General features: G+C 41.6%; 1 protein-coding gene across 5 annotated transcripts in view; it reads right to left on the bottom strand.

The window, feature by feature from the left end:
- dclk2a (doublecortin-like kinase 2a) overlaps window positions 1–13,156 on the bottom strand; it is a 454,170-nt gene that overhangs the window by 141,667 nt on the left and 299,347 nt on the right. For all 5 annotated transcript variants that reach the window (XM_048528857.2, XM_048528836.2, XM_048528842.2 and 2 more), the window contains one exon: window positions 13,002–13,096. In XM_048528857.2, the coding sequence (XP_048384814.1) occupies window positions 13,002–13,096 (95 nt within the window). The remainder of the gene's footprint in view (window positions 1–13,001; window positions 13,097–13,156) is intronic.

Raw genomic sequence — 13,156 nt, 5'->3', positions numbered from 1 at the left:
CCTCTGTTTTAAAATGTGAGCCCTTCTCACATATGCACATTACTGCTTAAAAAAAAAATTGGTTCGAAAGGATAGAAAGTAAAGGCAGTTGTTAATTATTCATTCAACTCAAATCTAGACAAGCTAATGATTTTTTACACTCAAAACATAACGTAGAAGGTGTTTCATAAGACCTGTTAAGATTGATTCAGTACTAAAGCAGATTCTTTTCCTCTCACATTTAATTGAAGTTGTTAGTTTTTGTGCTGCCATAAATGTGATAATTAACCTCAAGTGAACCGTAACTCCTCAGTGATACTACCACAACCTTAATCACATATTTTGCTTCTGTATGGAATTCAGGGAATAAACATTTTAAACCTGTTGAATTTTAGACAGCAATTACTTCACCAAACTGCTGTAAAGCAGTCTAAGGTTGCAACAATAACAAGATGAATGCAATATATAGCAGATGCTGGAAATCTCAAATAAGAACAGAATATAATGGAAATACTCAGATGTCAGATTGAAGTTGCAGAGACAGAAACAGAGTTAACATTTCAGTTGATGACCTACAGTCACAATAGTTTGCCAAAAATGTCCCAATAAATTTTACAGAGATAATAGGAACTGCAGATGCTGGAGAATCTGAGATAACAAAGTGTAGAGCTGGATGAACACAGCTGGCCAAGCAGCATCTTATCTCCCCTCCCCCTACTGCATCCCAAAACCAGCCCAGCTCATCCCCGCCCCCCCCAACCTGTTCTTCCTCTCACCTATCCCCGCCTCCCACCTCAAGCCACACCCCCATTTCCTTCCTGCTAATGTCATCCCGCCCCCTTGACCTGTCCGTCCTCCCCGGGCTGGCCTATCCCCTCCCTACCTCCGCGGGTACACTCACCTCTACTGGCTCCATCCCTGCCCCTTTAACTTGTCTGTCTCCTCTCCACCTATCCTCTTCTTTATCCATCTTGATCCGCCTCCACCTGCGCCATTTCTGATGAAGGGTCTGGGCCCGAAACCCGCTCCTAAGATGCTGCTTGGCCTGCTGTGTTCATCCAGCTCTACACTTTGTTATCTCAGATCCTCTAGCACCTGCAGTTCCTATCATCTCTGATACAATTTTAACATCATTGCGAAGCCTCTTCTAGGGATGCCTGCCTCTTTGTAGGTTACGTGGAACAATCCCTCTTCCATACCTACACTGATCCTAAACCCCACCTCTTCCTCCGTTACATCGATGACTGTATCGGCGCCACGTCGTGCTCTCATGAGGAGCTTGAACAGTTCATCCACTTCACCAACACCTTCCATCCCAACCTCAAGTTCACCTGGACTATCTCTAACACCTTCTTCACCTTCTTGGACCTCTCTGTCTCCATCTCAGGCAACCATATAGAAACCGATATCCATTTCAAGCCCACCGACTCCCACAGCTACCCAGAATACACCTCCTTCGACTCACCTTCCTGCAAAAATGCCATCCCCTATTCCCAATTCCTTCGCCTCTGCCGCATCTGCACCCAGGATGAGGCATTCCACTCCCACACATCTTAGATGCCCTCATTTTCCAAGGACCGCAGCCTTCCCCCCGCAGTGGTCGAGAATGCCCATGACCGTGTCTGCCGCATTTCCCACAACTCATCCCTCACACCCCATCCCCGCAATAGCCACCAAAAGAGAATCCCCCTCGTCCTCACCTGCCACCCCACCAACCTCCGGATACAACGCATCATCCTCTGACACTTCTGCGATCTGCAATCCGACCCCACCACCAAAGACATTTTTCCCTCCCCACCCTTGTCTGCTTTCCAGAGGGACGACTCTCTCCGTGACTCCCTTGTCTGCTCCACACTCCCCTACAACGCCACCACACCCGGCACTTTTCCCTGCAACTGCCGGAAGTGCTACACCTGCCCCCATACCTTCACTCTCACCCACATCCCAGGCCACAGGATGACTTTCCACATCAAGCAGATGTTCACCTGTATATCTGCCAATGTGGTATACTGCATCTGCTGTTCCCGTTGTAGCCTCCTCTACATCAGGGAAACCACGCAGTGGCTTGGGGACCGCTTTGCAGAACACCTACGCTTGGTTCACAATAAACAACTGCACCTCCCGGGCGCAAACCATTTCAACTCCCCCTCCCATTCCTCATACGACATGTCCGTCCTGGGCCTTCTGCAGTGCCACAACGATGCCACCCAAAGGTTGCAGGAACAGCAACTCATATTCTGCTTGGGAACCCTGCAGCCCAATGGTATCAATGTGGATTACACAAGCTTCAAAATCTCCCCTTCCCCCCACCGCATACCAAAGCCAGCCCAGCTCGTCCCTGCCTCCCTAACCTGGTTCTTGCTCTCCCCTATCCCCTCCACCCACCTCAAACCACACCCCTATTTCCTACCTACTAACCTCATCCCACCCCCTTGACCTGTCCGTCCTCTGCGGACTGACCTATCTCCTCCCTACCTCTGCACCTACACTCACCTTTACTGGCTCCATCCCTGCCTCTTTGACTTGTCTGTCTCCTCTCCACCTCTCTTCTCCTCTATCCATCTTCGTTCTGCCTCCCACTCTCTCCCTATTTATTTCAGAAACCCCTTCCCCTCCTCCATTTCTGATGAAGGGTCTGGGCTCGAAATGTCAGCTCTTGTGCTCCTAAGATGCTGCTTGGCCTGCTGTGTTCATCCAGCTCCACACTTTGTTATGTAGAATTCTCCAGCATCTGTAATATTATCTCTGATACAATTTTAATCCCACTGCGAAGCCTCTATTAAGGATGCCTACCCTGAAGAAGTTACCCTCCTCTCTCCAGACGAGCCTCAGCGGATCTCTCTCCTACTGCAACTCTCTCATAATCTCTTCAGCCTTGAAACTGCTGGACCATGTGCTGAAGCAAACCACAGCCACATCACCTTTCTTTGTACCTGCCTACGGAACCAGATCACCCCCAATGGACTACAGTCCACATTCAAGCCCACATTGGCCCCAAATGTGACAATATCTAAAGCATTTCTGATGGAGGGCCTAAGCCCGAAACGTCAGCTTTCCTGCTACTAAGATGCTGCTTGGCCTGCTCTGTTCATCCAGCTCTACACCTTGTTTTCTCGGATTCTCCAGCATCTGCAGTTCCTATTATCTCAGGTGTCTAAAGAGATAGGTTTAAACAGAGATGTAAAGGAAAAGTGGGGGAGAATATTAGCCAGGGAATTCCAGAGCTTGTTTTATTGGCAGTTGAATGCACAGCCCTGAAACAAAAGAAATCACAGATGTGGAAGAGGACAGAATGGAGCAGCACAGAGATGATTGTAGAATAAAAGGAGGGTGGAGTGATTGGGAAGGGTGAGGCTATGCATTTGGAAGGCAAGCAGGAGAATGTTGTATCAGGAGACAGTGCAGCTTATCAAGGCTGGTGAGTGGGATGACGCAAAAAGGTTACAGCACAATTGATTAAACACGTCTCAAGCAACAGTGTCCTGTTGTAAAAATTTGCTTAGATTCTTTATTGTTATTACGGCCGACCTGCATCCTTAAGTGGTTCTGTAATATGAAAGCACTTTATTATAATTCAGTTCTAATAGCATCTCAGGAGATGTAGAAGTGTCAGGGTAGGTACTTCAGTAGCTGGGGCAATTGAAAACTAACTGTCAGCAAGTTTAAAATTAGACTTCCATCTGATATCTTAATTTTAATGCTTTGTGCAAATATAATTATGGCTAGAGGCTCACATTATAATCCTTTGCAATTACTGATGTATTAAAATTACACAGTATTAGTACAAAAATGCATTGACACAAAGATTGGATTTTCAGGTTGATGAAACAAAATATTAGTCTGAATAAATTCATACATTTATAACGTTATAAGTAATTAAATTGGTGGCATCAATGGCATGAAATTTGGATTGGTAGCACCCATTAGTTGGGCATTATAGCCTGCTGTATACTGTACAAAGTAGCACTGCAGATTACGGGCAAATTTTGAGGCACGTCAGTTTGAAAACCATTTTCTGGAGGGCTCTGAATGCCTGCCTTAAGTGTGCAGAGTAGACAGAGTGTGTTATCGGTGGTCTTCTGTTGTTGGTTTGATATCTGTGGTGTCCTTTTGGAGCTCAAGGCACTAGCCAATGACTCCACTTAACAAATGAACAACTGCTAAACAGCAGCAGAAGATATCCCACTGTATTAAGTTGGTTGCTAGTTTCTTTCTTCACTTATAACTTGTGCTTTCTATAGTTTATGAAAGTTATTGAAGTCTACAGGGAGTGGTGTGACATATTTAAGGAGTTCTCTCTGATTTTAAAGGTTCTACACAAAGCCGTGGCTCACCAACATGGATACATTGACAAACATTCCTTCTAGGAGATGGGGGAGGTAGAGCAGCAGGGCTTTCAGCAGAAGGACATATCTATCTAGGGTGTTCATAGAGTAATCCACTTGAACCTCAACAAGAAACTGAAATCTCCTACATGATGCATTTACAAACACAACCCCAGAGTACAGCAAGAACATCACTGTCAATGGTAATGAGGGTGATTGTGATCATGAACATTATGCAAGTGCTCCTAGTTTAGCGGGAGATGGAGATATTTACAACATCTTCCAATTAATTCTTGTATCAGAGAGATCATTGAGCCTTTCTTTTCATTGAGAGCTAACTAAGTTCCATTATTCCTTGCCAGGGAGAAACAGGCGGACAAACCATGTGGCTTGTTGCTAGGTTTGCACATGTTTCCAGGGTGCGGGGTATCACTGATTCCATACACAATGCTTTGCAGGCACTGCATATCACTTCTAACCTATACTGAACTGCACTACCCTTCCTCACTGTCCAAATGATGAGTGACCATACATGCAGGATTGTTCAGATCAATGCCAAACATCCTGGCAGTGGTTGTGACGACTTTATTGTCCAGCTGCCTTCTGTTCCATCCACACTTGCCTGAGCCACCAATAATACTGTGTGGCTCGTGTCTCCAAGATTTATCTGCTAAACATATGGTTGATTATTCCAGTGCTCAAACCCCATGCACACATACATTATACATAGAATGAAAGTCATGCTGGCATGTGAAATATAATTCAGCAGATCACTGGGATGGTCAAACAACATATTTCTGTCCCTGAGCTACTCTCCAGTGCAAAGCAGAGAAAACAGAGTCATTAACAAAAATAGAGATCACTGGCAAAGCTCAGCAGGTCTGGCAGAGAAATCAGAGTGGATTCTCTCCACAGATGTTGCCAGGCCTGCAGAGCTTTTCCTGCAATCTCTATTTTTGCTTCTGATTTACAGCACCCACAGTTCTTTCGATTTTTATTTAAGCAGTGACATTAACACTGCTGCATGCAACTTATATTTAGATATCATTTTAAACAAACACTGTACGTGTGCAATTGAGGAACTAACCACCAAGCACTTAGGGTACTGTTGCTAGAGTTGCAGCTGTTGCAGTGGCCTTTATTGGGTACTGAAGTCGTGAAGGAAATATAAAACAATAAGACATACAAAGGACAGGACTGGTTTTATCTTCTTGAATGTCCGTGCACTGCCCAGTCAGGTTGCACATCTCAGGTGTCCAAGCAGACAAAGTTACATGAGTATGTTTGAGATCTGAGGATGGGGAGAAGCTCTGTGCTTAGGCCATCTGCAGCTTGAGAATCAGTGGTTCGTATATGGTCATGGGTAAGTGGGATCTGAGGAGAAGTAAGCATGAGGAAACAATAATCTTTAAAGGTTTCAGTATTTTTCAGACCACTCCTTCAGCAATGGACACCCTGATAAAAACCAACACCATTTTATACATAGGGGGTCAGAGTACACAGATGCACCCTGTCCCTCCAATGAACATCCGTGTCCAACTTGTCATACAAGATAAAGGCAAGTACATCAGTGTGTGTCCTGCAATATGTTTGCATGATGTGGCTGTTGGATAGCGGGCAGAAAACACAAGTTGACAGATGTGGATGTGAGGTTCTCAACACTGAAAAGTATGCAAGGTTCAAGCATGTCAATGTCAGGTACGAGCCCTAATTGATAGAGATTATTGGTAGAGTGGGCAGAGAGTGATGAACTGAAGTTTGACAACACTGCTGCAGTTGGTTTGATAAGGCATTTGTAAATGCATTCAATACCCTTGATCACTTGCGTCCAGGTCCTTGGGACTGGGCTTCTGACACTGACCTCCACTATCTGTTTCTCCTCTTTCCTGCACAAAGTGCATGAACAGTCCTTCAGAACCTGTTGCCAATTATGGAGCAAAGAGTTGAATTTTTCTTTCCAGGACATTAAGTAGGTTGTCTAGAGTCCATTATAAGGTGAAAATGGTTGAGGCGGAAAACTCAAGACCAGTGTTGAAACAATCTCAATAATTCAGATAAAGCCAATAAATTATTCCTGATTATTTAATCCATCACAGTCAATAATATATTCTGGGATCTCTGTATTGTAAGGTTGTCACACATTATAATTCATCTGCTGCAAAATTGAGCTGACATTTATCAACATTACCTTTATTCTTTTTACTTGAGTTCTGGAGAAGGGTCACTGCAAACAAAACATTAACTCTAATTGCTGTACACAGATGCTGCAAGATCTTCTGAGATTTTTCAGCAATTTCTGTTTTTGTTTCTGATTTCCAGCATCCACATTTTCTTTCGGTTTCTTTTCTTTTTACTCAAGTTCTGTTTTACCAAAACAGTTACTTAAAGACACAGTAATCACTAGAATCAAATATGTTATCACGCTGCCATGCCTTAAAAATGAGCCAAAGGATCAGTTTTTGTTGAATGTCAATACTAATGAATGCTATCAATGATAATAACACGTTTCCAGCTTTTAGAGCTGTCACTTTCTAGACTTGCATTTCACATCCAATTGTTTTCGGTGAAATGGATGTTACTCTTGAAAGGAACACCATGCACTATAATAAATGGTTGTGGTACAGTGTTACAGAATACGTTTGGAAGAGCAGGTGAATTTCACAATTTCCCTGTTGGTTTCAACAGGCACTGTTTAAACATTGTATCATTTGCTATTTGCAGTTAACATCCCCAGTGCTGACGCAAATGGCAGCGTAGATTTTGGTTACACCATGATAATGTAATGATGTAAACTGCTGCTTTTGGAACTGAACACTTCTTGAAGCAGCAGCACAAAGTAAATGCTACACTCATGCACAAGGATGCTCTAATGAGCCATCCCTGATCAGCAAGAAGGGAGATCTGAAGGCCTCGTTTTCATGAGGATGAAAAACAATCAACACATTTTGCACACATTCTAATAAGAGAGCTTGCCATCTCATGGTTTACTGCCCAGTATAGTTATGATGAGCTATAAATTCATGGGCTTCTGAGCTCAGAAGAGGAAAATTGTGGATTCATTTCTCTATTTTCTATGATGGGGGAAACTATAAAGTGAATATATATTACCAACATTCTTTCATAACATTAAATGCCAAAATTTCCATATTAATTAGCACTTAGTACATAAAAACATCTAATCTATTGGGTCACATAGCTGATTTCCTGTGACTCATAATATTTCTAATTGACACTGCGAGCCCTCCAGAGAACAATCAATGACAGCAATCTCTAAACAGGTACTGAGATATGATTGGGGAGCAATCTCAACAGTAGTAAATTAGAGGGGACACAGAGCTGAATAAGTATATTCATAATGGTGTTAAGGTTTTCATTTGTAGGTTCCTACATGTTAAGTTCCAAACTTTTATTGTGCTGTCAGAGACAACAAGTCCAGAGAAGGGCAATAAAACTGATGGGAAATCATCTTGTGCCACTCTTAAGCATTTCTCAAGTTTGGAAAAGGTTGCCAATTCACTAAGTTCATTGCAGAAAGATATAATGAAAAATGGGAAAATAAAGATTGAAAAAAACTCGCACTGTTAAGTTTTTTTCAAGAGAAGTAATAATTGTTTTGGGTGTTTTGCATCCTTTTGTCAACTTTTGCAAACGACAAGTATCAAGAAATCTTTGCTGTTTATTCAATAATTATCCTATTAGTTTTTCCAGTTTCAATCATGTGAACAACAACTTATCCAGCCAACATTTTCATGCATCTTGCAATGCAACAACTAAAAAATCTTTGGTCTTTACTGACTGATCATTAAGCATTGCCACAGACCACTTCAGGAAGGGAAACCTGAATGGAAGAACTTCTCACAAAAATCAGTGATCCTCTAACTATTCCGCCTATTCACTGTAATGGTAGCTAACATCAAATGATTTTTGTTCCCTATTCGTGATCTTCCACACCACGTTTTCCTTTGTTTGTTTGACCCAGCCACTAAAGCATAAAATGGGTTCCATGGTATTTTAACAAAACTCTGTCCAGTCCACGAATCACAGGGTGAGAACTTCTGAATCTTACACCCAACCCGCTTGTTATTTGTAATTGTGATTTTTTTTTCCACAGAACAATTTCAGCCCAATAACATGCTAAATATTAAAATTACAATTTATTTTCAGAATTAAAATGGATTGACATTAATGATGGAAATGTAATGTTATCTATAGAAGCTAGAACTTCTTCAAAGATCAAAGTTTACATTTGCAGAAGTGCAACTTGTACACAAACTGCGTATACAAGTTTTAAATATATACAAAGAAAGCGACAGGCTAAAGTGAAACTAGGCCCCTTACAGGCTGAGGTGGGGGTAACGATAATAGGGAACTAGGAAATGGCATTGGAATTTAATAAAAACTTTGCATCAGTCTTCACATTAGAAGACATGAACAACATTCCAAAATTACTGAATAATAAAGGGGCAACAAGAGAAGAGGAAATAAATGCATCTGCTATCACTACAGGAAAATGTGCTACAGAAAAAAAATGGGTCTAAAGACAAGTTGAAACAAGCAAGATTCTATGAGAATTTGAAACTTAGATGCTAGAAGGTTGTTTCCCCTTACGGGAGAGTCACAGGTCAAAGGGAATAATCTCAGGAAAAGGATAATAATTTAAAACATAGATGAGGAGGAATTTTATCTGTGGATAGTGAATCTGTGAAATTCTTTACTGCAGAGGTTTGTGGATGCTGCGTCATTAAGTATATTCAAGGTTGCGATAGATAGATTTTGAGTCAGTAAGGGAAACAAGTGTCACCAAGTGGAGTTGAGGATTATCAAATCAGTAATGAACTCATTGAACAGTGCAGCAGACTCAATGGGCTGAATGACCTGCTTCTGGTCCTATATCTTACGGTCTGTTAAAATTTAAAGGTTATATTGAGATTATAGAGTTAAATATTTAAGTGAATGCAATGTTAACATATCTCCTGAACATAAGAATGTAACAAATAGGAGCAGAAGTACAGCCATTTGGCTCCTCAACCTGCTCCACCATTTAGTAAATGAATAGTTGATCACCTGGAGGCCTGCTCTTTCTTGCCAGGTTATCACAGCCTTCATCTCAGAAATATTCCAAGAATATATTTACTTCAAAGCTCTTTAAGTAATTCCAGTGATCTAACCTCCATAGTTCTCAGAGGTTGAAAATTCAACCATCAAAGAAGAAATTCCTATGTGTCTCAGCTTTCAATGAGTGTCCCCTTATCCTTTAACTATGTCCCCTATGTCCCACACGAGTGCAAACAACTTTTCAACGTCTAGTCCATTGAAACCCGTCAAAAACTTGTATGTTTTGATAAGATCACCCCGGTTCTTCTGAACTCTAATAAATAAAAACCTAACCTGTTCAGATGTTCTGGATAAGTCAATCCCTTCATCACAGATTCAAATGGTGAGTCTCTTTCAACTACCAGTGCATCTTAAATACAGGGACCAAATCTATATACAGTATTCCAGATGCGGCCTCACCAACATGTACAGTTGTAACCAGACTTGCCCATTTTTAAACTCCAACCCCCTAGCAATAAAGGGCAAAATTCTATTTGCCTTCTTAATTACTAGGTTCAACTGCATGCTCAAGAATACCCTGATCTCACTATATTGCACATTTTTGGAGCTTCTCCCCATTTAAATGGCAGTGTGACCTTTTATTCTTCCTACCAAAGTACATGGTCTCACTTGCCCACATTAAACTTCATCTCCCAAACTTTTGCCCATTCACTCAATCCATTTGTATCCCCTGGCAGACTCCTTATATCTTCATCACAACATACCCTTACCAATTTTTATATCGTCAGCAAATTTGGGTTCATTATCTTGGTCTCCACTGTATGGGCTAATGTAAAGTAATGTTTAAATTATCGTCCATTTTCCTGGTCCCATTAGTAATTCTCCAAGTGCATCCTCCAGGGCTCCCACACTGACTTTAGTTTCCCTCTTTTTAATACACTTTTCAGAAGCTCTTGCTGCTTGTCTTTAAAGCTCCTGTCAATTTACTTCCATAATAAGCTTTCTCCTTTACATGCCTTTGTTTTTGATTCATTACGCTGCTTAATCAATTTTGTTAGCCATCTGTGGTTTGCCCTACTTACTGAGTCATTCTTTTTGACTGGAATAATTTTCTGTTGAGTGTTATGAAATATCAGCTTAAACGTCTGCCAATGCTTATTCACTGACTTTCTGTTAGTTATTTTCCCAGCCCAGGTTATTCAATTCTTTCCTTATACCTCACTAATTGTCCTTTTTTTAAGTCAAGGGCACTGGTTTGTGACCTGAATTGCTCTCCCACTGAATGTGAAATTCCATCATTTTGTGATTGCTACCACTACAGGATCCTTAACTATAATCCTCTCCATAGTACTGGTGACAATGCTCACTGAGTCGAATCCCATTTCTTCCTCACCAATCTTTGAGCCTTGCATTTAACACTCAAATCTTATTTGCCCTATGACAATTTGAATGTGGTGCATATAATATCCAGAGATTATTACCTTTGTGGTTCTGCTTTCTAAATTTAGACTTTAGTTCCTCATAATCCCTCAAAACTTCTTTCCTGGTCCATCCCACATTGCTGGCACCTGCCCGAACCACAACAGCTGGATCTTCCCCTCCAGCAGAAAATTCCGCTCCAGCCCAAAACAAGATTTCCTGAAACTTAGCACCAAGTAAGTAAGACAGCCTTCAGAATCTTCTGCTTTTGCTGCAGAAAACAGTATATATTCTTCTAACAATGCTAACCCCTTTTATAACTACATTTCCATTTTCTCCATCCACTTGAATGCAGCTCTGGAGCTTCGTGCTTGGTCAATTTACTCACCCGCCCTGCAATTTGAGCTCTCATCCACACTGGGAGCAAGAACCTTAAACCTCTCAAACACGTGCACTTTCTGAGGTTCCTGCAAAGTTAAATTCTGGATCGTCGTACCTAGGTCACTTGTAGTCATGCCCTCCTATCCCCAACCATGGACCAAATTTGACTAATTTATCTAAGGGGTTTCATTTTCGATTTTAGTGTCCAGGTTCATCTGCGCCTCCAAATACGTCGCAGTGCCCACAACTCAGACTCCAGCTCATCAACTTTGATGCAAAGTTCCTTGGGTGGCCAATACATGCAGGAGATGTGGTCACCATAGATTATGCAGCTGTCCACCAGCTCTCATATATTACAGCTGCAACACATCACCTGTCCAATCATCTCTCTTTTATTCAATCAACTAATTTAGGTGTTAAATATTTTAAAAGCGAATTCCTTAATCGTACTCTTCAACTAATTTATCACTTCTTGATTTTGATTTGGCCAATCAAAAGAGAAACGGAAGAATGCACACAAATCACATACCTGTTTTCCCAAGATGACACACGTCTGTGACAAGTAAGACTAGATGAGATTCCCTACAGTGTGGAAACAGGCCCTTCAGCCCAACAAGTCCACACCACCCCTTGAAGCATCCCACGCAGACACATCCCCCTATAACCCACACACCCCTGAACACTACGGGCAATTTTAGCATGGCCAATCCACCTAGCCTGCACATTTTTGGACTGTGGGAGGAAACCGGAGCACCCGGAGGAAACCCACGCAGACACGGGGAGAATGTGCAAACTCCACACAGACAGTCACCCTAGGCTGGAATTGAACCCCGGTCCCTGGCACTGTGAGGCTGCAGTGCTAACCATTGAGCCACCGTGCTGCCCTTAAAAGCAGGGTGAAATGAGCTTTCTCTCTTCAGTTTTCATCTCCCATTGCTGCTGCCCTCCTCATACAGGTCCAGACTTTTCTTTACAAAGTTACTGTCCCTGCTCTCTTTCACGCTCTTTATGAAGTTGATGTCCCTGTTCTGACCTTACTTACAAAGTATTATCAGCTGTCGCCTTTGTAAAATTTCCCACTGAAATTAAGTTTATTTCTTTTGACTTATAATAATCAGAACTTTGACACGTCAAATTATTACTCAACTGCAGGTCTAATTTGTTTTCTTTTGTTTAAAATATTTAAAACACTTTCATGACATTAATTGATTATACTCTCAGCAACATTCATTTATCCAAAACTAGAATGGATTAGTTGATGAAAGTGGAGAAGAAACTAAAATCATTAGGGAGAGGGACAAGAGAGGATAACGTTTAGACAGAAGGTGTACGTGCCATAGCGGATGTTTGCAGATACAATTCTTGTGGCACCCTCAGCCGAAAGGCTCTGTTAAAACTGAAAAGTAGCATTGTGGTAGTAGGATGTTAGTCCATGGTCACAAATTCCCACAGTTTCTACTCTCAAACACATCAACAGTCAAAGATATAGAACAAGTGGGTAGTTAGAGAACAAGTCACTCATGGCTCGCAACCCCAATGATTTTGTCAAAGTTAATGATGAAGAAGAGATTTTTGAGGACTTGGAACATTATTATGACTTGCCTTGTGAAGAAAGCTTTTTATGACAAAAGGAATGTGAAAACTAAGAAACCCAGGCTTCCAAAATCAGTGGAATACAGTGTCTACACATTCACATGCTAAAAGCTGCACTGTACATGGTTGTTAGCGCTTTAAAATTATACCTTCTTTAACCATCCTCCCATATGTTTTTGTCTTTGGACCGTGCAGAGGTTTTCAGCAAAAGACAATCTTTTCTGAGTATATTAGCAGGTTTTTATTTACCTTATGAGCTCTCAAGCTGCCAGGGCTAGTCGGGGAGGAGCTGGATGACTTTGTAGATTTGGGTGTTGACAGCTGGCTGCTTGGAGTTCCATTCACTGTGCACAGGAGAATAAATATTTAAATGACATGAAAATTTCAAAAAACAATCAGTATGC

This window comes from Stegostoma tigrinum, chromosome 1 (assembly GCF_030684315.1).
Source record: "Stegostoma tigrinum isolate sSteTig4 chromosome 1, sSteTig4.hap1, whole genome shotgun sequence".
NCBI classification, from domain to species: domain Eukaryota; kingdom Metazoa; phylum Chordata; class Chondrichthyes; order Orectolobiformes; family Stegostomatidae; genus Stegostoma; species Stegostoma tigrinum.
This window is presented reverse-complemented; position numbering and strand designations above follow the sequence as displayed.